Source organism: Chelon labrosus, assembly GCF_963514085.1.
Source record: "Chelon labrosus genome assembly, chromosome: 16".
Lineage (NCBI taxonomy): Eukaryota > Metazoa > Chordata > Actinopteri > Mugiliformes > Mugilidae > Chelon > Chelon labrosus.
The window spans coordinates 14,118,450-14,143,071 of NC_140349.1; the positions used below are offsets into that span (position 1 = coordinate 14,118,450).

The window sequence follows — 24,622 nt, forward strand, 5'->3', positions numbered from 1 at the left end:
CATGTTGTTGGAGGGCAGCTGCAAAAGTCACACTGTGAAAATTTTTTCTGAAATTACTAATCAGAAGTTATTGTTGAATGTCTCACAATACGATCTATTGGTAACGACAATCACAGGTTTTACTGCATTTATTTTACAAATACAAAACAGCTTAAAAAAGCACTGTGTAAATGTGCAAAAAAGTCAAATATCACTTTGGAACATTATCCCCACAGTTAATAACCATGTAGGAGATGCTGTCCTCGATATGAGTCTTTCTAAACGAGAGGGATTCTGTGTATTTTGTGTGTAACAGGCGGCCCAGTCGGTGCTTATCTCCCTGTTCCAGCTCAACACTCCAGAGTTCACCATGCTGTTGGCAGCTCTGCCCAAAACCTTTCAGGACGGCGCCACCAAGCTGCTTCAAAACCACCTGAAGAACACTGGCAACGCTGCACAGGTCAGTCCACGCATAAGCAGGATGCGCACACGTTGTACAATATGGTTGTCAGTCATTTTACTGTGGTATTAATGGAATACTCCTTTTGTGTCGTGCTCAGGCTCAGATGGGCAGCCCTTTGACGCGCCACACCCCTCGATCACCAGCCAGCTGGTCCAGCCCAGTCACTTCGCCCACTAACACCTCCCAGAACACCCCCTCACCAAGGTAACGCGCACTTCTCTCAGAAGTAGTTTGTGACTGCACAATCCCTCCTATACTGTACACAGAGTATAAATAGATAAAAAGATATAATATTACTAGTGTCTGTTAAAATGTCTTTTAAATCCCAGCATGTTATAGTGATTATGTGTACGGTTCCTGTATGGAAAAGGTGTAACAATATGTTTTTTTTCTGTATCTGTGCAGTGCATTTGACTATGACACAGAAAACATGAACTCGGAGGACATCTACAGCTCCCTGAAAGGCGTCACCGAGGCCATCCAGAACTTCAGCGTCCGCAGCCAGGAGGACATGAATGACCCAGTCCAACGACGAGAGGGAGACGAGGTGAGTGTGGCAGCCTACGGGATGAAATACTTTAAGTGTCAGTGTATATTTACATTCTGTGAGTATTCACCATGACTGATAAAGAGCTGTAAATGTCAACAACATCAGATTTGACGTGGTGTTTATATTTTCTCAATCATTTACAGATGATAATGTGAAGTCCAGCAGCCACGCTCTGCTCTGCGGCGATTGTGGCGTTGGCGCTTAAAAATTAACGCGCGGCCAGTTCTTTCATGACCCTTTACAACGCTTGTTAATTTATTTCTCTAGTTGTAAAGGATCGACTGTAAAGATTAGAGGCGCTATTTTAAGCGGCAGGAAACGAGAAAGTTCGATTGTGCGGCCCTGCTGTTAAAGCACAACTTGCCTCTCTTATAAATACTTTTATTCCCTGACACTGACACTAGGTTACATGAACAGTATTTCTTCAACCCAATTGAAGTTTAAATGTATATATCAATCAGGATTAAACTTAGATATGTAAAAAGTGGGTCTGCCGGCTGTAGAGCGCCCCACAACTATATTAACGACACTGATTCACTCAATAGAAGACGATGACCAAGACATGAGCATCTCCTTCCACATCGATTCTGGCTTTGTTGATCTTTTAAAATACTTGTTTGAGCCAATGTTTGTTTTACTCCCGGAAACTCGTCACATCGCCTGACCTCATGTGGGGGAAGCATTAGGGGTTATGATAAAGTATATGAACATATTAAGGGGAGTAATCAGAAATTTTTATTGCTTATTTGACATAAATATACTTTTCAAACACAGCCATGTTTAATGCTGCCATGACAGAAGATTTTCAAAGATTTTCATTTAAATCTAAATCAATAATATGTACACAACTTTAGATGTGCAGGTTTTGACCCTTAGTGCTGCAGACACGTGCCCGTGCACATGATCCTGTCCCGCCTTGTCCTGTGTTTTCCTGATCTTGCAGTGTCCTAAGCATTCACTTGCATGTACTGTATGGGAGCATGACATCTGATCTTCACCGCCACTCCTCCTTTAGTCGTTTAGCGTGGGAACTGAGAGGCATACATTAAGTGTTTATGGCACAGGCTTAATGCTCTACGACCGCTGATAAAATATTGTTTATTGTTTGTTATCTCTTCAGCTGCTGGGGAGAAGGTTTTATTAACCAGCGCCATCCCTTTAATACTTTCAAGTGCTTGTCTAGATAGTGCACTTCAGACGTCACTACAGGTCCTGTTGCAGTCGCTCCTAGTAACCCCTGGCCCCTTTTAAGGACATGGTGTACTCTAGTACGGAGGTGTGACCTCCTGACATTTTCCCTAGGAGTCGCATCTGAAATCCAACCAGACCGCATTTCACCAGCCTGCCAATCACAGCACACCTGGCTCGTCAAACCAGAACTCGGATATTAGCATTTACTGGTTACACAAACAAGAGTACCTTAAACCCAATCACCCTGCCCTCGCCTGGAGGTTATCACATCTAGAGAACAATATGCTGTCAACAAAAAAAAACTTTATCTGAAATCTTCTGGTAGATGAATGAAAATGTAACTGAGATGTATTTGCTGTTAAAAACCTAACACAGGCCTGCAGTTTATCTGTTTTACACCTTAACTGTTGGGTTGTGATTGAGTTGAACTGTTGCGTGTGGGTTTATTTGGTTTAACAAACTCAAATATGAATGTTTTGGTACCATTTTTTTTTTTTGTTAATCGATTGTGGTTCAGTTTTTTTGGTGGGTTGAAAGAAAATCAGACCAACTACAGCAAAAATGTGATTTAAAATCTAAACTACTTATAAATAGATCTTCTCCACGCTGTATATTAGTTACATCAGTTTAAATTTTCATTGTATGGCAAAATTTTAAATCCGTAAACCAAAAACTACCTCCTGTAAGTCCACATAACTGAATCTTTACACTTGTAAACATGGAAGTGACTTTGATTCTGAACAAATGAACCAATCATCTTTCTTTCTTAAAGACCACGCCTCCTTAGCAACAAGATTTTAATTTGTCTGTGTGTCAGTCTCAGTCATCCTGGTCATACTATATCCAAAAAACAAACCTAAAACAGAGGCGACTTGACTTGTTTGAGTTTTCTTGGAGACGATTCACCATCATCTAAGTAGCTGCTTCCATTCTAAATGACTGGATTTGGGTTTTTAGGATCATCTGTGGGTGGTGTCCACCTGAAACTCCCATGACTTTTATTCCTTCTCTGTTTTGCAGGGCGGCAGCGGGTTAGAGTTTGTGGACGGTGGTCGCATGGCTCTGGACAACAAGACCTCCCTCCTCAACACCCCTCTTCTCTCTTCCAGCCCCCGAGGGGCCCGCGAGCATTTCTCTGACTCTCCCTTCAAACACAGCCGCAAAGACACCAGCCTGGACGACTCCGAGCATCTCACCGACGGTACGCTCTGACGGAAAAACAAACACACTCTACAACACATCAGCTAAACTAAACTAAACTTTTATTCTTGTCAATTGTCCACACAGATAGTAACCTGGACCAATCAGAGCTGGTGGCCGAGCTGCTCAAGGAGTTATCCAATCACAACGAGCGCATAGAGGAGAGGAAGGCAGCGCTGTGTGAGCTGCTGAAGCTGATTCGCGAGAACACCCTGCAGGTGTGGGATGAACACTTCAAGACCATCCTGCTGCTCCTGCTGGAGACGATGGGCGACAGAGAGGTACACACACAGTCTTCAAGTCTGTAACAGCCAAATACAAAAAAATAAATAAATTCCTTTCCTTTGATCTTAAATCTTTTTCATCTTCCCAGCATGTGATCCGAACACTGGCTCTGCGGGTGCTGAGGGAAATTCTCAGCAAGCAGCCCTGGAGGTTCAAGAACTACGCAGAACTCACCATCATGAAGGCCCTGGAGGCTCACAAAGACCATCACAAGGAGGTCTGTTTTTCAGAAAGCATCAAAAACTTGTATTATTCTGTTCCATGAATCGTATGTGGTGATATCCATCAGTTCCACCTGAGTACATTTCAGTATGTTTGTGCGTTTTTCCGTAGGTGGTGCGAGCAGCAGAGGAGACGGCAGCCATGTTGTCGTTGTCCATCAGCCCAGACCAGTGCATCAAGGTGTTGTGTCCCATCATCCAGTCAGCTGATTACCCCATCAACCTGGCTGCCATCAAGATGCAGACCAAAGTGGTGGAGAGGATTCCCCGCGAGGGACTCATCAGCCTGCTGCCTGAGATCGTGCCAGGACTCATACAGGTAACACACAAGTGCTCGTTTGATACTGAAAATCTAGAAAATCTCTTGCATTAGCGTCATAACTATTCTTTGTTCTCTGTAAAGCTTAAAACTAATTGATTTACTTCATAAATTATGAAAAACACACCACCGCCTGGACACAAATTCCTTTTTCTCACTGCGTGTTTTGAGCAGAAGGCTCTGCAGCAATCTAATCTTTGTTATCTGGTCACACAGGGTTACGACAACTCTGAGAGCAGTGTGAGGAAAGCTTGTGTGTTCTGCCTGGTGGCCATCTACGCAGTGATAGGAGAGGACCTCAAACCGCACCTCAGCCAACTCTCGAGCAGCAAGGTGAGCCGATCCTACAGCATTCGGAACTTGGAGTCATTAAAAGCTGCAATGGGTTGCACGTCATCCTGCTTACCACGCATGAGCGTAATGTATTTAAACTCCAAGTTATTACCAGGAGTTGGTTCTTAGAAGTCAAACACATTCCAGCAGGAGACCGGTGTGATAAGACTCATTCTTCTTTCTGGTGTTGCAATGTTTTTTCCTCTCTCTGTTAAAACCAATATTTGAATAAACACTTTAATGATTAATAGATAGACAGAGGAAGGTTAAAGAACATTTATTATCTTAAGTGTTTAATGTTGAACAACAGTAAGATCAATTTATATCTTAAGTATATGTGTATGTGTACATTTAGCTGTTTAAACACATTCCAGTTATAGTTATGTAATACGATCCTTAATATAAAAGGTTGTAATTTCTACACCCTTCCTTCAATTTGGACACGAATATTCTCAAATTTAAACTAAGAGTCTACATCTTAAGCTCATATTCATTCATTTTGTTTTTATGTCAAAGTTAAATTGGTGAAGAACCACAGGAAACTGTCACACTTAAGCAAGGCATGTGCCAGACAGGTACATGAGTGCAGCTTGAAACTCAACCACACGCAGAGACCACATACACCACATAACACATATTTGAAACTGCCAAGATGCAATAACCAGAAATGACGTGTTTTTAAGCAACCACGTTTGCTCTGTGGATGTTCAAATGTTCACCATCTATAAAAAAAACCTGCTCGGATATTATTCTTTGCATATCCACCCTGTTCTCTTTGTTCCTCTCTGCAGCTGAAGCTGCTAAATCTGTACATCAAGCGCGCCCAGTCCGGCTCCAGCGGCAGTGAACCCCCTTCTGAAGGCCTATAGAAGACGGCGCCGTCCTACAGGGCAACCACCGAACTGCACACCCACACAGACCGGGAACGAAACACAAACTGCTTACATCCACACAGCCAGCAGACATAGCATACACACACACAAACATAGGTACACAATGTCCTCATACGTTTCACTGCAAAATGGGAGTTCTGGTGCAGAGGAAAGAAGTGTTGTAGTTCTCCTCACCATTTCCAAGGACCCATCCTGATCTAAGACTGAACACTTTGGATTAAACATAAACACATTCTCCTCGCAGGTTTGTCACTTGTCACTCCAGGATAACGGTAATGAAATGTCTGTCCTGTCCACCCTGCTTTACATCCAGAACCCAACAGTATCCCCTCTGAGCAACATTGTGATGTCAACAGGATGTGGTGCGTCTGCATGGTTCTCATTTGTCTTGGGGGTTTCTGCCTTTGTTTCCTTCTTGAATAGTGAGTAACTGGGGCCAGGTAGACAGGAATGTAAATTTACATTGTGTCATAGTTTGGATTTATTTTACGCAATGAGGTTTTATTGCAGTGGTTTTAATACTCAGATTTTTCCTGTCTCACACATCAACACGTGCTCTCTTTCAACGAGGTGCTGGTGAGCCTAAAAGGTACGACCGACCGACCCTGCACAGCACTAACCTAAGTCACGGCGGGTCAGACCTGCTCATAGCAAATACAAACAAATTCCCAAGAATAGGAGGCGTTATGTGCTTGGCTATGCATGAGACTAAATTTAAACTTTTTATTGGGTCCTATTGACAGTCCGAAGAGAATGACTGAGGTTTTAAATTATTGTGAACCACACCCGTACATTTTCGGATGAATCCACAACGTCCTCCTTTTCTCCCAGCTCATCTTCACTTCCGGGTAACATGGGGCAGAAGAGTGGGGGCGAGCTGCTTACTACGACAGGACATGGCTTATTATCACATAGTGGATATGTATCTATATATGATATTAAAATGGAATACCCAATAACAGTGTCATTTAGGAGAGTCCCCCAGGGGGGTGCACGCGCGCACCTGTGCCCATCCTTGTTTTTATTTCAATCGCTCTTGCGCGTGCCGTAGTCTCTCACTTTTTTTTTTTTTTTTTTCTCTGACGAGATATTTGTAGAAATGTATTATTTACAGCTCTGGAAAAAAAAAAGTCATGTCTCACTTTCCTCCTGTTCATCGAATCTTTCTTTCCTTCCTCTTCTTGTAACATTCTAGTTTTCACTGTTGTGTTTCCTCCGTGCATTTACAAAGCTGTGCTTACAATAAAATAAAGAACTTGTACAGATCAGAAGTGCCGCCTCTTTGGATTCATGCAGTACAAGGGTCGTGGAGTGAAGAGGTTGATAAGTAAATGTTTGGGTCTTCAGTCGAATGCAGTGCTGCCCTTCAAAATTTAACAGTGAAGACCTGATATTAAACTATTTGTCTGTCTGACTGTGCATTAGCTGTAAACCATTTCCAGTGGATCTTATACCTCTGTATTGGAGAAACTGTACCCTAATTCAACACCTTAATGACGCACACAGAAAACTTTTTATTTCAACCTACACCACCTGAAACTGAAAGTGTATTGTTAAAAACGTTGGAAATCACTTACATAATCAGCTAGCTGGATTATTTCCTCTCCTTTGTCTGTGAACTTGGGTCAGGAATTTGTGGAGCAAAAGCATGTTCACTTTACTTGATTTGTCTGACAATCGGTACGGAAAACCAAATAAATAATTAAAAATAATAATAAAAAAATGCGAATCTTCTGCAAAGAGCAGTGGAAAACCGTGCCCTTACAAATAAACTTGGCTAAACCACCTAAAATAAAGGAAAACATGTCTTATGCAACATAGCTATTTGAGAAGCCGGTGCTGAATTTCATGTATGCATCTGCTCTGGGCTGTAAATTTAGGAGCAGCTGAAGAGGTTCTCAGATACAGCAACAGTCTGACCTGTAAACCCCGCCTGGCCTCCCTGCAGTCCTCTGCAAAGCCCCTGCAATGGTGTGCGTGCTCAAAAACAACATGAGTATTTCCATTTTGTGCTAGAATTCAGAGAGAAAAATTGTACTTTTTCCTCTAAATTTATTCATAAAACAACCCAAATGTGTATTTTTCACTTGTTCTACCTGACCAGCTGATTTAAAGCAGCAGTATAATCCAATTTAATGATGAATATTCTAACAGTTTAAGGAGTCATGTGGCTGGTTGTTAGTTTATTATACTGTGAGTCTCCTAATGTAACCCTTAAATAAAAAGTTACTAATGTCTGTGAATGATTTATAAGTGTTATATTTATATGTCTAGGTCTATGTTAAGTCTGACTAGTGTATGTCAATGTTCCTGGGAAGTCAGATGGGAGGGGGGGTTAATTCAATCTTGAGGCGGATCTTAACCTCGAGCCAAAATAGTGTGTGTGCCCTGCTTAGAGAAAAAAACAAAAAAAAAACTTGACTGTGCGCCACGTCCAGGGTCCGACCGGTGGATAATAATTGACCAGAGAGGGCAGAGAAGAGGACACACACCAAAACTGCAACCAGCTTCTGTAGACTGTTCCGTTCAGCACTGACATGACTCAGACACCGGGCTCCTCTCTGGACCTGGTCTGTACCGTGTTTGTGTGCAGCAGCAGCAGCAGCAGCAGCAGCAGTGAGGCGCACTGAGGGGGGACAGCTGATGGGAGACACTATGTTGTTCTGGCAGCCATACACTGAAAACTTCCGATCCCCTGCACAGAGATACGACGGCGGCAGCAGCAGCTACACCCGGTATAAACCTCCTAAACTGCACGACGAAATGTTTGTTTAATTTGTGGCCTCATTGTGTTAACAGTGTTTGTAGTTCTTTATTTGAATTGTTAATGAATAACTGTTGGTTATTGCTTGCTTTTACACAAAAGGGATCAGCGACGGGTTAGTGTGTATATAAGGTATATATACATACTGGAGTGTTGTTGTGTGTGTCCACAGTATTCACATTTGTTGACAGTAATGACTTTGTAGATATATTACAGTTTTTGGGAGGCAGAACGTAACTACAGTAGGACACAATGACGGAAGCTCGGGGGCTTCTGATTGGCTGATCCGTCCGCGCTGGGCACAGAACGCGTCCTCTGATTGGCCGAGCGCCGTCCTGGCATCATTGTCGAGGCTGGCGGTGGCAGCCTTGCAGGGCTTCATAGAGGGACCGTCTGTATGCTGAGGGGAGCCATGTTGATGCCTGGTTTTGTGTCAAACGCTTCACTTTGGATGGTTCGAGGACTGCGACTTAAAGACTGGGAGCGTCGGCGGTGATTCCAGCGTCGCGATGAGAAGGGGAGCGCGGTTTGGGATCGTACAGGGAGCCCCAGAGGAGAGCTGCTCTTAGGTCACCGGACGTTAGCACAGTTGATTGAAAGCGAGTGAAGTTGATGCTAGTTAGCTTGGTAGCAACAGCTGTGTGGACGCTGCGTGGGATGCGGCGTGTGGACTAAAACTATACACATTTACCCGCTTGTTTCGTTTTGCTCGGCGGACCTTAGCTAAACCGTTTGAGGACGATGTGTCTGGAGTAACGACGGGGCCGCTGAATCCATGCTAGCTTGCTTAAGCTGCCGTTGCTAAGCTAGCTGTTAGCTAACGTTAGCATGCTGACAACTAGCTCGCACCGTCTGTCACGACTAACTACTTGTTAGCCGAGTGGGTTCTAACTTATCGTTGCTTTCAGACAGTCTTCCAGTCGTGGAGCATCGTGTTGTGTGAAATAAAGGACCCTCAAAACCCGAGTGGAGATATGGCGACACATCCAGTCTCTGTGGAAAGCTACCAGTTCACCTGCCCAGCTTGCCAGGGAGCGGCTAGCGGGCTAGCAGCGTAACTTTCCTCTCACGGGTGTCACCCAGAAGCTGCAGAGCCCCCTTCCCCGCTAGCCGACCTCTCGCACACCTGAAGCAAGCTGGCGGCCCTCCGAGTAGAAGCCGAGGACAAGGAGCTGGGGCCGATGGCCTGGGTGCTGAAGATGGAGGACGCCACCATCGAGTCGGGGCTGGTGCACGACTTCGATGCCAGCCTGTCCGGCATCGGGCAGGAGCTGGGGGCTGGAGCCTACAGCATGAGGTTAGAGCCTGGGTCAACATGCAAACTCCAGCTTCATAACGCAGTAACAACACACTCTGTGTCGGAAGTGTTAACACTGAAGCCTCCCTGCCTGGGTGTGTTATTCCCTTTGTGCTGGCTGCGTTGGTTTCTCTTTGTTTTGGGATTTGGAGTAAGGCAGTCACTGCAGGGTGCCGCGGTCAGATTAATTTCTCTAAACCCTCACAAAGCAAAGACACGTGCTGTAAAGTGTGTGTGGGGGCACGGGACGTCATATAAATTCACCCTGTGCCTCAGATTATGTGTGTGTTTACTAGAGATACCTGAACTTTGTGTTACACTGAGGAAGTCTGTGGGAGGGGGGGCCAGTTTTGGCCCCTCAGACTGCCACAGTGGTGAGAACAGGGTCCTTGGCTTTGTGTCTGAACACCAGTATTGTGTGGAGACAAGTGATTTTTGTCCTTTTTTACTAGAACATGCTCTACTTTCCTCTTAGTGTTATTGTCAGGAGCTTCGGCTCAGCTTTCTCCTCTCTTTAACGCAGGACACGTTTATTGGTGGCCAAGCAGCGAAGCTGCGTAGGACACCTATTGTGTTTGTACGTTTTCTTCCCTATTATTATTATTATTATTCCGCCATGGGAGTCTATGGCAGCCCATAGAACCGTATGGTAAAAAGTTGTCAAATTTTGCACACAGCTTAAGGACAGTCTCAACATTACTTTGACTGAGTTTCATGTAAGCACTAACCACGCTCTAGCGCCACCAACGGGTCAAAGTTTGAAGTACATTTGTGCATGTAACTTTTGAACCGTATGTCCGATTTTTGAAAACAAGGTATCCTCGGCATCCTTGGACCAAGCCGAGTTCAACGCACCATATGGCGTCAATTTCCGTCATGATGGATTTTCCGCCATTTTGGATTTCATCAAAAACACGAAAAAAGTTTCAGCGGTCACAAATTTTGTCCGATTCTCACGAAAATTGGCACAGACCGTCTTCTGACCAATGCGCACAAAAGTTATCAGAAGGAATCTTCAGATTCGAAACCGTTTGGCCGTAACAGCCAATCAAAATTGGCGGCGAAGGCGCCGTTTTCCATTTGAGCTCATATCTCGGCAACGTTTTGGTGCAATGAAACCAAATTTGGTAGCACGCTTCCAGATGGTGTCCCAAGTGCACGATAAAAATCTGGTGTCATTTCTCCACTAGGGGGCGCTATAATTAGCAAAACATTGTTTTTGCTAATATCTCTTGATGCGTTTTTATTTGAAATGAAATTGCGATATCCGCACATACCGTGGGTTGCCCCGGTGACAGTTCATGCCAACTTTTTGTGTTAGCCAATCGCAGTCGCCGGCAACGCCGCCAAACAGGAAGTTTTCTTATATCTCGGCGACGCTTTGACTTCCGAAGACCAAACTCGGTCACGCGCTTCGACACTCCGTTAGAAGTGCGCAATAAAAATTTGGTGTCATTCGGCCACTAGGGGGCGATGTAATTAGCAAAATTGCGTTTTTCCTTATAACTTTTGACCCGTATGCCTGATATTCAAAAACTTGGTACTGTTGGACTCCTTGGATCACGCCGAGATCGACGATACCTATGATGTTAATTTCGCCCCATTGGAATTTCCGCCATTTTGGATTTTATCGAAAACACTTCAAAGTTTTCACGGGTCACAAATTTTGTCCCATCGACACCAAACTTCACACACGTCATCTACGGACCGTGCTACATTAACGCATTACTTTTTGTCTTCGGAACTAAAACCGTTCTCCCGTAACAGCCAATCGAAATTTGCGGCGAAGCCCCTAACAGGAAGTGAGCTCATATCTCAGCAGCCCTTGCATGTATCAAAGCCAAACTCGGTGCATGGACTCAGGACCCGATCAGGGGAACGCTCAAGAAATTTTGGCGACCTTTGACCTCTAGGGGGCGCTGCAATTAGCAACCATGCATTTTGGCCTGTAGCTGTTGATGTGTTTGGAATTAAAATGTACTAATGGTGTCTGGTAATACTGTTAGACGTCCTTAGGCCGACCCACGTCAACTTGTGATGTCATCGTAATTGATTCGGCCGCCATATTGGATTTAATCAGAAACATCAAAACATTTTCACAGGTCACAAATTTCATCTGATCTTCACCAAAATTGGAACAGGCCATCTTCGGACCATGCCTTATCAATGCATTGCTTTCTGGAGCAATTGGCAAAAGCATTCGCCAAACAGGAAGTGACCTTATATCTCAACCGATCCTGGCTTTTTTGGCTTGAAACCTGCTGTGACTGCTTAATGCTTTATGTCTGATGCGACTGCATTGAGTTACACGGCAAATCTGCACTGCCGAACTTTCTGCTTGGCCACCTCAATGCTGCTTGCAGCTTTAATTATTATTATTATTATAATCAAAGCATGTATCTTATCAAAACACAATCCCTGCTGCCTGCTCTTGAGATCCACAGCAAACAAAAAAAAACTTAGCCACTCCAATACTACATCTTATTCTCATGAAGTTTACTTTCTCTAACATCACCTAACATTGGAGCTACAAGTCTATTAAAAAGCGAAACATTGTCATGGAGTGTAGTGTAAAATATCAAGAGGCTCTTATTTATTCACCGTGTTACACAGAAGCAACAAGATATTTTTTTTCCCCACATTACGTTCCTCACAATACGGTACCAACACGTTATACTGACTGACAACCAAGGATCACATTTTCACTTTTGCTCGTCGTTATCACGACAGTTTAGTTTAATGATGATTGCGTTTAACAGTTTGATAGTCTGTATCAAACTTCAGCCGTGTTGAACAGCTGCGTTTTTATTTTGTGGCTGTATTCAGTCCTCATATTAGAAGTTAAACTTTAGACCTGATTAATAAATAATTTTAAAAGTGTAAACTATAAATTATGCATCAGACATGGGGCTTATTAATTCTTATATCAATATTCATTTATTCAACCAGAATGTGTAATTAATACATAAGCAATTCATGTATTTAGGTGCCCAGACTTGCATTAGATTATACAGTTGTCACTGAGTTAGATACTCTAATGAAAACAAATGCATCACTACAACAGTCTTGTGGTGAATCTTATCTTAATGAAGGTTATGGTACGTTGCTGGCTGTGGTTTGTAGTACTCTTGAATTGTTTTGTGCCGTACCCACGCATGTTTCGATTATCTTGACATTTTATTCAGTGGGCTAAGCTAAATAACAGAAAACAACTTAAGTGTTTGATTCAATCCAGTTTAACAGCACCACAAACTACATCCTCCAAACGATCGTACAGTTGAATGACCACGTTTTTGACGCCGCTTCAACATGAACTGAACATTATAACATTTATGAAGGAGGATTTAGTGCGGGAGTTTTGTTTTAGATTGCATTCGTTTTAACTAGTGTAGCTAATGAACTGGAAAGTAAAGGCTCTTTTAGAGTACTGCGCGACGTAGACGCTGTAACCTACGCACATAGCCTACGCCGGTGCGAGCCATTTGTTCTTGTGCGCTCCTCAGCCTGGCTCGCTCTGTAACAACGCCACCCAAACACTAGTCGGTGCTGTGTCTTTTTTCGCCCAGACGGGTTCATTTTTGTTTCTACTTTTTTCTGCTTCACTTTCCACTTCCTGCCTTTTGCCAAAGACGAGCGATACAAGTTTTTGTACCTCCTTTCCTCGATGTGTTCCATCTTTACTGATCCAAAACAATCAATTCGAAAATTGTGGAGATGGAGAAGCAGCCGGAAATACTAAAGCGAGAACACTCTACTACTACTACTACTACTACTACTCTAAATTGTTCAGCCACATTGAGCACATCGAGATCAACGCTCAGTGGCACCAAGTCTCCAAAAAAAAAACAAAGCAGAAGAAGAGGATGTTATTAAAAGAGCACCAAACCTCAAACTGTAGAGAGAATGATGTAAATATAGAGGGGGTGTTTTGTTTCAGCCTGGTGTTTCTATACAGGTGAACAGAAACTAGTCTAATTATTATGCAAAATTATCACTGCTACACACAGTCCGTGCAGCCATGCAAAAACCGCTACAAATGCACACAGCCAAGGAAGACATTTTCATGTTGTTAGTTTTAAATGAATGAGACGACGGCAAAGCACCAGTTCCTTCTCACCCACGTGGTTCCAGTATTTATTTTGAGGCATCTTGTGAATCGATGGTTACTCAGCACTGCTCGCTGATGATGCATCTGCGTTTCTTAAACGATTAAAGGTGGCAGCGAAGTGGCGTTATCGCCTAAAAACCACCTGTTTGATTTAAAATTTTTGCTGTATGCGTGCGCCGCATTACGCAAAACAGGTTATTTGGGACGTTGTGATATTTGGGTGATGAAGGCAAGACCTCTCAGGATGCATCTTATCAGCAGCCGCCTCATCCATCTGCTTTTAGTGTGCATTTATCTGCGTGTGACGTAGGTATGCGGCGGGTCACATTTGAGTGTCAGCAGGTTTACCGGTGCTCAAGTGACAGAGTTCACATTGGTGACCAACACGATCAACATCAAGTGTGTGGGGTGTCTTTGGCTTCCATGGGTTGGCTTTTGGGGGGTGTGTTCGGAGTCAGCTGCTGGTAGGAACAGAATGTCTTGGTGTGTTTCGTAGGAATGAGCTCCTCAGATTTCAGGAAGCAGACATAGTTTTTTTTTCTTTTTTGTGGGCAGCACGTCTCAACGGGGCTGTGGCACCCAGGTTGGCGCTGTCTGAGCTCTGCAGAGAAAACACATCAGCGAGTGATTGAGGGAGAGCGATCTGAGGCTGAATAAGTCTTGCAGGCGGCTGTTTGAAAGACGTTGTTGTTTGGAGGAAACTGCTGCAGGAATGTCTTTAAAATTATATTTTATTTATTTATTTTTTTTAAAAAGGAGAAATTGTACTCAGGTTTAGTTTCTTGATGACTTTCCAAGAATTTCCAGGTAATGAGGTGCCACAATCTGATTTTTTTCTTTCAAGGATAGGGCTCCTGTTTTTTGCAGATCCACCGAGATGTACACACACACACACTCTCGTGTTCACTGTGCACCCTTTGACACTACTGCAGCATTTGTCAGGGTGAGCTGAGGACGGCTTGGCGGTCTAGAGCGGCTGCCAAGTGTGAGAGATAGTACATGTCAGCAGCTCAGGCTATCTCTGGGTGTTTCTGTTCATTTGTCCCACTGCGGCCTCATGCATACATAATAAGGGAGCCATTTGATCGATGGAAAGCTTTCGTCACTTATTCTAAAATAAGCATGTCCATTTAATAATTCCGCACTGTGAAGAAGTTGAGGCATTGTCCTGCCAGAAGTTGTGGATCAATAATTTAAATGCCACAAAGTAGTTTGATGTGTTAATAGAGATTAAGAGCGTCCACACTTGATGAGTAAAACCAGGATTCTTCTTGGCTTTTAGGGAAGGGATTATCTTCAGGACGAATCCCTCTTGCTGTTCAGTAAATACTCCAAACTGTGTCACTTTCATGGTGGCCTTCTGCTTTCCTGACCACCTCGTCTGCGTCGTACCTGCACTTACTGTCTCCTCTTTTTTTTTTTCTGCCTCTCAGTGATGTGCTGGCTCTGCCGATCTTTAAGCAGGAGGACTCCAGCCTCCCTCCTGAAAACGAGACCAAAAATCCCCCATTCCAGTATGTGATGTGCACCGCCACCTCGCCTGCCGTCAAGCTGCACGACGAGACGCTCACATACCTAAACCAAGGTGAGACGCACAATACAGCGCATTCATTCAAGGGGAAACTCTTGGTTGACTTTGGTATAAAACTCAGGTGCTTGATGTCTTTTGCACACACTCAAGACTCTTGTGTCCGTGTTCTGCACAGCCCCAGTTTAACATCAATAAATAATCAGTACATTAATTTAATACACATTAGTGGGATTACTGTAAAACGAAACCATTGCTGAAGTGAATGGCGGCCTCTTCCAGCCCTGCTATTCGCCGGCAGTTTGCTGTTTGCTCACTCTATTTAATCACACAAATCTAGCGGCAACATATGGGAACATCCACGTTCTTGTTTGCTTTACTGCAGGAAGGAAGCTTTATTGGGCCCCGGTGATTTAACATTCATTCACCGAAATGGATTTTCCATACGTGAATTATACAGAAGTACGAGTGCAGCTAAATACTTGCAGCATCTGTTTTTTGCTCATGCATTTTTCAATCTGCTGAGAGCTCATCATTGAAGACAGTTTTGCCATTAGATCGAGATGCCTGGCATTTCTTGGAAAATCTTACTGTATTGTCGGCTATGTAAACATAACCGTATTGTCTGGCCAAGATCCTAACTCCTTGTTGATAGAGATGATACCGGCGTCCAAGTATTTAACTGTTCAGTGTCCTTAAATGTAGCCGGCATGAATATGGGTACATTTGAGAACCTGCGCCTACATAAGCTCAGTTCACACAAACTAAACAAGCAACCTCATAAAACATTTCAGTCAGATGCTTCTGTGTCTACAAGTAAAGCATCAAAAGTCTAAGATTTACAATTAGTAATTTAAAGAAGAAATGCCGGAAAGGATAATGTATACAACTTAAAAAATGCTTTTTTCCCACATTAGGAATTAGAAGAAAAATCAGACATCTAAATATAGTTCCTGTCTTTTCCACAGTAGTCTTAGTTTATTGTTGCAATATGATTATATCTCATGGAAATTTGATAATTTCAAATAAAATGGAGCCGATAAATGGGCCATTGACCAAGTGCAATAATTGTTTATCCAAGCTGGAACTGTTTGATGACAAAGTCTGAAAGTTAATACACTGGCTACATCAGGGGCTTTGTGAAGTTTGTTTGTTTTAGAGCTGTGGTCTTCTCCTCCTTATCTCTCTCAGGCCAGTCTTACGAGGTGCGTATGTTGGACAACAGGAAGCCAGGGGAGTTACCAGAGCTCAACAACAAGATGGTGAAGGTGAGAGGATCCTCGCTGTTGGACAACAAACGTCTATCTCTCATGTTATCTAAACATTAAATCTAATATGTGGGTGTTTGTGTGTGTGCAGAGCACAGTGAGAGTAGTGTTTCATGACCGTCGGTTGCAGTACACAGAACACCAGCAGCTGGAAGGCTGGAGGTGGAATCGTCCTGGCGACCGTCTCCTCGACATCGGTAAAGATGCCTGACTAGAAATGTTTACTTAAACAGTCCCGTGTATGTATGCGTCTGTGCCGTGCAGCTCAAATATCTGTGTGTTTGTGCGGGGCAGATATCCCGATGTCGGTGGGCATCGTGGAGCCGAAGACTCACCCCTCCCAGCTTAACGCTGCAGAGTTTCTGTGGGACATGAACAAGAGAACTTCTGTTTTTGTGCAGGTGACATGCAAAACACCCACCGTCAGTCAGACCGCATGCATACATTGACTCTCTTTGTTACACCCACATCAAAAACATATTTTGAGCACATTGTACTCTGTACATTGTCTGCAGGTGCACTGCATCAGCACAGAGTTCACTCCCAGGAAGCACGGTGGAGAGAAGGGCGTCCCCTTCAGGATCCAGATCGACACGTTTGCCCAGGGAGACAGTGGAGAGTACACAGAGCATCTCCACTCCGCCTCCTGCCAAATTAAAGTCTTTAAGGTACACACTCAATCTCTCATGGGGGGAAATGTTGACGTCCTCATATGTCAACACAGTTAAACATGTCCTGTTTTACTGTCTCGTCTTTCGACTTTAGCCAAAGGGGGCGGACCGCAAGCAAAAGACTGACAGGGAGAAGATGGAGAAACGCACCCCTCAAGAGAAGGAAAAGTACCAACCTTCCTACGATACCACTATCCTATCAGAGGTCAGTATTCTGCTGTAGTGGACTTTATGAGGCTTTAGCACTAACACTCATCCAGGTTCTGTTTTCATTTGGACCCAAGTACAAAATGTGTTTCTGCAACGTTGCTCTTGATGTAAAGGGGCTACCTAAACATTTTTCTATTTTACCATTCTTTCTTGCCGTTTTCTGGCTTAGAGTTGTGTTCGTGTGTTGGTCGCCGACAGACTAACCTCTGCTGTGTGTCTGTATGTAGACAAGGCTTGAGCCCATCATCGAAGAAGCGGGCGACCACGAGCTGAAAAAGTCCAGCAAGCGGACACTTCCCGCTGACTGTGGCGACTCCTTGGCCAAAAGAGGCAGTGTAAGCATCCTGCTCTCCTCCGCTGCTGCTCCTCCTTTTCCTCCCCCATCATTCCATCCACAGTTGTAGACACTAGATGTAGTCTGAAGCTTGTAGTTCCTCTGTTGCTCTGAAGGGAATGTTATAATGTCTTGTATTTGACATTATATGGGTGGAAACTGTGCAAAACTAAATTCCAAACTAACTATCCATGCTGTAATTATTGAATATTTACACGTGTGTGTTTTTCTTCAGTGCTCACCATGGCCAGACACCGCCTACGTCAGCCCCAACCAGGCAGCTACTCCCTCCTTCACCTCCACCCCGCTGTCCACATACACAACCTCCTCAGTACTGGACAGGTACTACTGTAGTTCTGTTTGCTTAGTTTAGACTTTATAATAAAGTGTGTGTCGGTCTCACCACTCTGTTGTGTTGTTGTTGTTTTTTTTCCCCCCATAGTGACTCGTCCTCTCCCAATCACCAGGCAGACCCTGGTAGCCATGGCAACACGGAGGTTAGTCTATATGAAACGATAAAAGACTTAAAGAATAAAACGTTTTTCCACGGAAGATGTATTCTCATGTCACAGAGTAAATAACAGAATAATTGACGGCTAAAATCCATTGTAGGTTACGTCTGGTAATTATGATCAATTACTAACTAATTTAAAGGTTTATATCATAAATATTGCATCTTAATGAAGCTTATTTTGGTGAGGGACTGAAATAATCATTATCCACAAGCCCAGGTTCATCAAACACGGACCAAACAAAATGTGCTGACATCTTCTGTGTCCTCGTCCCTTTTTACAGCAGTTGAGCCCCACTGCCTCGACACAAGACGCACAGAAGTGGCTGGTGAAAAATCGCTTCAGCTCCTACACACGGCTCTTCTCTCACTTCTCAGGTATCCATTGGCACGTCGTCGGCACACAACAAGACACCGATGTGACGCTGCCTTCATTACAGTTGACTGGTTCTCATTTTTTGCGTAGGTTCTGATTTGTTGAAGCTAAACCGGGACGACCTGGTAGAGATTTGTGGGCCAGCAGATGGTATCCGACTCTTCAATGCACTCAAATCCAGGTATGTTTTATACAAATACGCCAACGATAGGTCAGTTGAATAACACAGATTATCTTGATATAATGTCACTTGTTAGTGGGCGGGATGTATTGGGCTGCAAGTGAACATTTGTCCTCAGAGTTGATGTCAGAAGCAGGACAAATGAGTAGTAGAGGGATTTGAGTGGGATGAGGGATTTTTCCAAAACTGCATCTTTTGTTGACTGTTCATGGTCTACAGTGGTCAGTAGCTACTTAAAAGTGAGCGGCCAAGGCTCACTGATGCAGGTGGGGACCAAAGGCTGACCAGATGAGCTACTGCCGAAAAAGTTGACACTGGTTCTGATAGAAAGTTGACAGAACACACATCATCAGTTTGATGGGTGGGTGGGTGGGTACAGTTGGCCTCCAAATTCTCCAGATCTCGGTACAATAGAGCATCTGTGGGATAGGCTGGAAAAAATGTCTGATCCATTGAGGCCCCACAAAGTATCTGCTGCCAACGTCTCGGTTTCAGATACCTCAGCTCACCTTCAGAGGTTTGTAGAGTCCATGTCTTGAGGGTTCAGCGATGTTGAGGCAGAAAAAAGGCGACCTATATAATATTAGTGGTCACAATGTTATGGTTGTTCAGTGTGCCCTTGTTTTTATGGTTGTCCACACCTTTACTCAACAACAACACTGAACAAGTGTCTCATTTTATTTTACATACACAATGATTACGCATCATCAGCATCTCTCGTTAGACTTCTCATTTCCTGCTACCCCCCTCTGTTGTGCGGGCTACCTCAACCCCCCTCAGACACAACTGTTTCCTGTGTACAGGTCTGTGCGTCCCAGGTTGACGGTGTACGTCTGTCAGGAGTCCCCTCAGGAGAGCCCCCTGCTGGAGGGACACAGTACCAATGAAAATGGAGAACACAGCATCTCCTCTAGTTTACAAGGTAAAGAGGTGTTGTTGGTGTCACTGATGAGCGTCACTGGGGTCATGCAGGATGAATGTGAAACATCTTCTCTTGTCTGTTCCTCTGCAGTGTACCATGCTCTGTACCTAGAGGAGCTCACCGCTGCAGAACTCATCCGCAAGATGGCTTGTGTGTGCAGCCTTCCACTGGGAACGATTAACCAAGTGTACAGGCAGGGTCCTACAGGAATACTCATCCTGCTGAGTGACCAGGTACAAACACAATCAGAGGCTGTTTACCAGACTCTCCCTCTCCTTTTGCACTTTAATATTCAGAGTAACACATTCTCAGCTCCTAAGGGCTTTTTTAAACTGACATTAAAACGTTAATCTGTGTGAACCACTCACCAGTTTCCACTAAAAGCAAGAAAAATCACCACACAGTCTTGTGTAAGCAAACTCTAAATGAAGTTAGAGTTGAGAGACGAGGTCTACATCTGGAGAGTTGACATTCAGTCGATGGTTTAAAACAGCTGCAACGACTTTGTTCAAAGAATTCACGTGACAACTGTGATGTGGTAGCCTGCAGGCTGACGTCTTCTCCTCTCAACACAGACTGTTTACCTGCAACCAAAGCCCAATCAAATGTGGTTTCTGTTTGTAGTCGACACCGACTACAAACAGAAACTACAAACCTTCTTGTACCAGAATCAACCAACTAATCAATCAAGATATGCAAATATCTGTTTATAGAGATAAAGTAAAAGGTAATTTGTAATATGCCATCAGCATGCGTCTTCCATGAACCAGCCTTACCTTGTGTTTAAGGTTATTTAATAAATATAAATACATCCTGAGTTAGCATTTAGCTTGAGCAACTTTCTGCCTTGATGCTGCTTAAAGGAGAACTGCTGTTTTTTTTACAACCTGGACCTTATTTCTAGCATAAAATACCTTCGTTTACTCAACAATATCACTTTTGTTCCATTTGCACTAGTTCAGGAGATAATTAGAGTGGGAGTGACTGGGGCACCGAGACGCAGCCTCTAAATAACGCATTATCTGCTGCGAAACTCGTTCATTTCACCAATATTTTCTTATGATACGCTAGTGCTATTTCCCATTGAGTCCAGAGTTACGTGTTATCATGACTTCTGACCTGGATGATGTCATCTCTGAGCGGCACGTGCACTCACAAAGGTCGACTTGTTTACCTGTAATTTGCTACTGCTATGGTTCGTCCACAACCTCAGAATCGGAAAAATATTCAGCCATGTTGCCAAAAACTGGCAGTAGCAAATTACAGGTAAACAAGCCAACCGCCACAGGTGTACGCGCTGCTCAGAAATGATATTATCCAGGTCAGAAGACATCATCCGGGGTCTGTAGGTCAATCTACAGACCCTGGATGACTCAAAGGGGAATAGCACTAGCGTATCATAATAAAACATTGGTGAAGTAGATCCCCTTTAACAGAGCTGCTCACATGGCTGTAAACTGTTTGTCTTGTTTTTTTTTTAATGGTGTGAGGTAATATTGACATGATGATGTTTCTTTTTATAACATGACTTTGGTCAAAACTCAAAATGAAAACACTGAACCCACAAAAATAATGATTTCAAATAGTACATGGACTTTTTTGTGGTCAGTTTGGCGTATCAGGGTAGTTTGTTTAGCCCTTTTGACCTTACTAATCCTCTCAATTATAAAACCATAGCGGATAGGGAAACCGTCAAGCTGGCTCATACTAGAGGACTAGAAAAGCAGTTGGTCGCTATTTTGTTTTAAGTCCAACTATGAAAAGCACTGTGCAGTTTGTAGAGTCACTTATTTGCATGTCATTTACAGTGTCCTCCTGCTGCCACACACTGAAATGTTCCTGCTTAGTTTCTGACTGAGAATCGTCAGCCACTGCCATTAGTGACCTCTAATATACCGTGGAAACTGCTTTTTCATGCTGTCTTTCTGTTTTATTGCAGATGGTTTACAACTTCCCTGACGAGAGCTGTTTTTTGATCAGCACTGTCAAAGGTCAGCTCATAGCGTGTCTATGCTAACACCATTAGCTAGAGTTCTCCTGCATTGTAACTGGCTGTAGCCTGTCTTCATTTGACGAGGATTTCATGTACTTTTTCGCTCTCGTTTCTCTCCAGATGAGTTGGGCGAAGGACTCCATCTCATCCTGAAGTAGTGGGGAGGACAGATGGCATCACTAATACTCCACCCTCTGTTTTGGAGCAGAAGCCTCCCTCTGTCCCTCTCTGCCTGCCTCTACTTTTCCCTTCTACGTCCTCCCTATCTCTCGAAACGATCGCTCGATGGAAAGCAGAGAGACTGCGCTAAAGCCATGTAAATGTTAGAATCTGACATGGGTGTGTCCACTGTTTCATATTGAAAACATTATTAACGGAGGAGATTAGCTAAAAGAAGAGAGACTGGGGAGGATTTGGGATTAGGGGAAAGTTAACCATGTTCTATGTATTTTGATTTTATTATTATATATATTTTTTTTGTCTTTTATATGGTTTCTGTGTGGAGAAGGGAGGGTGGAGGCTCCAGGAGAGAGGGGTGGGTGATGTGCTGGCCCGGCAGGTGATGGAAAGAAAGCAGAGTTTCCTTATTGCTCGTTGCCCTTCCTACACAACGCGCAAAACCAGCACTAGGCCAGTATTTGATAACCTGTACTGCTGAACAGCATGTGATCTCATACTAACTTGCTTAAAAGAGAATCCCACCTTAATCTGCTTGTTTAACATTCTTGACGGGGTTGTCTTAATAAACCATTAATTAACCATCAGCTTGGTAACCCCTGAAATATCCAGGCTAAATTTGTAGAAGCGGCGTCGTTTATGGATGTTGACGCCACATCCTGTTTTCTTGGACTGATTTAATTAACTCGCATAGAGTCATGATTCTGACTTAACAGCCATATCCGCGTTGGAGTGTCGACACACTCTGCCCTCCCATCGTACGTCCTGTTCGGCCTGCGCTTTTTACCGTTTTTAGTTGACGCTTTATTTATGGATCCGCTCTTTCGATTGCTCCCGCCGTATTTACTTGTTTCTGGTGCCATATTGGCTTTTTAGCTCGATCTTTTACTCACATCTACACAACACAGAGCGCACACACTTCATTTTTGACTCCTCTGCTTTGTGTAATGACTTTGAAACACTGGTTTAGAGAAGTGTGGTTCTGGGATTTGGGCCATGAACGTGCATGGTGGATTAAAACCTCTTAAGAATACTGTCTGGTGGAGCCTATCCAAAAGTATAAAAAAAAAATAAAAACTACTATAAAGGGGACCAAACAGGTTCCAGATTGATAGGCATTTTTTGAGGAAAAGCCTCTGTGGCTCTGCTCTCAGCCTTTTAGAAGCAGTAAAAGCATTGGTTCTAAGTGGAGTTTATTGTCCACTGACATTTTAAACCCTCCATTCCAGGATCTGCTTTGCAAGAAACAAGCCATCCTGTAGCAGGCCGGTAGAAAGGCATCAGTGACGTCGCCTGGTTTCAGTAGTCTCACCCTCTTAATTGAGAAAATCATGGCGGCACTGCATCCATCTTCAGAATGTTTTTGATGTAGCTGAAAACAGGAAGAACAGGTTTTTCGAGTGCCCTTCGAAAAGTGATGGCACTCATGGGAGTCGGCATTAAGTCATCTGACATATTAATTTTGGTACAGAGTGTCTGGCATGTTTGACGTGGGTTCAGTTCACACATCAACATGTCAGACTGAGTGCGTGTGTGCATGTGAATCATTTTTTGTTCTTGCAAACAAAATGTTTTTACGTCAGTTGTCATTAACTTTTTCCCTGTTGGTATAATGAAACAGTTTTTAGCTTGCTATTTAGAAAAGAGCATGTGGAAGATCGGGAAGGGGGGGGGGGTAAAAGTGGAATGGATAATTTTGTCAGTGAGTGTAACCCCATCCTTCTTTTTCCAGACGTTAGAGACCAAGCCTGCACTGAAGAAATTCACAAAATTCAAGCTTGATGTGTAGTTGGTAGTCCTACAACCCCAAACTCTTCTTATCCGCTTAATGAGAAGGAGAACAAAAAAAATAATAAAATAAAATGTTGAGACTGAAAAGTGTTTTTGTCTCGACTTGTACCAGAGCCAGGACTGTAGCTCTCCTGGCGTTTAAAAAGACATGAGTTCATCCACTTGGAAATTAGCGAGAACAGAGCAGAGATGCGACGCAGAGTCGGGGAAACTCTGGTGAGCAGCTTTGGTCCGCTGAAGGCCTGACCGTCTGTCTGTGTGATTGTGTGAGTGAGTGCGACAAGGAGAGGTGACCACTGTTAATGTACAGCCTAATGTTGATGACGATGCTTCTCATGTGCACAGTATCATATGCTGGAGATGTACACAACCACATGTGCTGGGAATAAATGATTTCATAACTTTCTCTGACATCGTGCTTCGTTATTACACTGAAGGACAATAATGTACAAGAAACAAATGTGACTACACCTGACTGGCAAACTGATAATATCATTATTCTTGTAGACTTTAGCTCTTAAATTCCTGTATTCCTGTTTTTTGTATGTGTGTTGTTAGGATGGAGATTTTTAAAAAGTATTACAACACAGGCAGGGTTTAAGGGTTAATTTTATGAATTTAACACAAAATTTAATATTCAAAAACATAATGGAAGTTGTGCCATGTATTTTTGCCTTCAGTATTTTTATTTTTTTTCCAGCTCCAACAGCGCTACAGAAATATTACACAACTGTTATTGTAGGTTGGGTTTACAAGAAAGACGTTTATTCGTAGAATTGGTGGAGTGCTCCTTTAATGATCACATCCGGACAATAGAAACACTTAAGCAAGAAAATTCTATTTGTACTACACAATAAACAGCTGTCTCCTGATGTTTTACGTGATATTTAAGGTGACGGTGAAAAACAGTGGCCTTTTGTCTCAGTGCTTTCAGGTGATGCTACTCATACGGTTTGTTGAGCAGATTGCGAGCACAGAGCATCTGCCTGCAGCCCCCTCAGCAGATGTTTAGGACACTAAATCATACAAATTCTTACTCTAGCTTTATTTTTAACAC

At 43.4% G+C, this 24,622-nt stretch overlaps 2 protein-coding genes across 17 annotated transcripts in view; both read left to right on the forward strand.

Moving 5' to 3' along the window:
• clasp2 (cytoplasmic linker associated protein 2) overlaps positions 1–7,616 on the forward strand; it is a 50,015-nt gene extending 42,399 nt beyond the window's left edge. For 8 of the 16 annotated variants that reach the window (XM_084563162.1, XM_084563156.1, XM_084563164.1 and 5 more), the window contains 9 exons: positions 296–439; positions 540–646; positions 848–989; positions 3,204–3,384; positions 3,471–3,664; positions 3,757–3,885; positions 4,002–4,208; positions 4,425–4,541; positions 5,333–7,616. In XM_084563162.1, the coding sequence (XP_084419288.1) occupies positions 296–439; positions 540–646; positions 848–989; positions 3,204–3,384; positions 3,471–3,664; positions 3,757–3,885; positions 4,002–4,208; positions 4,425–4,541; positions 5,333–5,410 (1,299 nt within the window). In that variant the 3' untranslated portion in view covers positions 5,411–7,616. The remainder of the gene's footprint in view (positions 1–295; positions 440–539; positions 647–847; positions 990–3,203; positions 3,385–3,470; positions 3,665–3,756; positions 3,886–4,001; positions 4,209–4,424; positions 4,542–5,332) is intronic. The other 8 variants (XM_084563158.1, XM_084563159.1, XM_084563160.1 and 5 more) reach the window with 2 other exon arrangements.
• A 947-nt stretch (positions 7,617–8,563) lies between these two features.
• ubp1 (upstream binding protein 1) lies at positions 8,564–23,976 on the forward strand. Its single transcript, XM_084563629.1, has 16 exons — positions 8,564–9,495; positions 15,037–15,188; positions 16,323–16,399; positions 16,491–16,596; positions 16,694–16,800; positions 16,915–17,067; positions 17,165–17,275; positions 17,508–17,615; positions 17,850–17,956; positions 18,057–18,111; positions 18,410–18,503; positions 18,592–18,682; positions 19,486–19,604; positions 19,695–19,837; positions 21,544–21,595; positions 21,718–23,976. The coding sequence occupies exons 1-16, from the start codon at positions 9,380–9,382 to the stop codon at positions 21,753–21,755; spliced, it is 1,629 nt and encodes a 542-aa protein (XP_084419755.1). The 5' UTR covers positions 8,564–9,379; the 3' UTR covers positions 21,756–23,976.
• Positions 23,977–24,622: the final 646 nt, after the last annotated feature.

Coding starts and splice junctions, on each gene's coding strand:
- ubp1 (XM_084563629.1), top strand. CDS start 9,380: ATGGCCTGGGTGCTGAAGATGGAGGACGCCACCATCGAGTCGGGGCTG. Junction 15,189..16,322: donor GCTCACATACCTAAACCAAG/GTGAGACGCACA, acceptor TATCTCTCTCAG/GCCAGTCTTACGAGGTGCGT. Junction 18,683..19,485: donor TTCAATGCACTCAAATCCAG/GTATGTTTTATA, acceptor TCCTGTGTACAG/GTCTGTGCGTCCCAGGTTGA.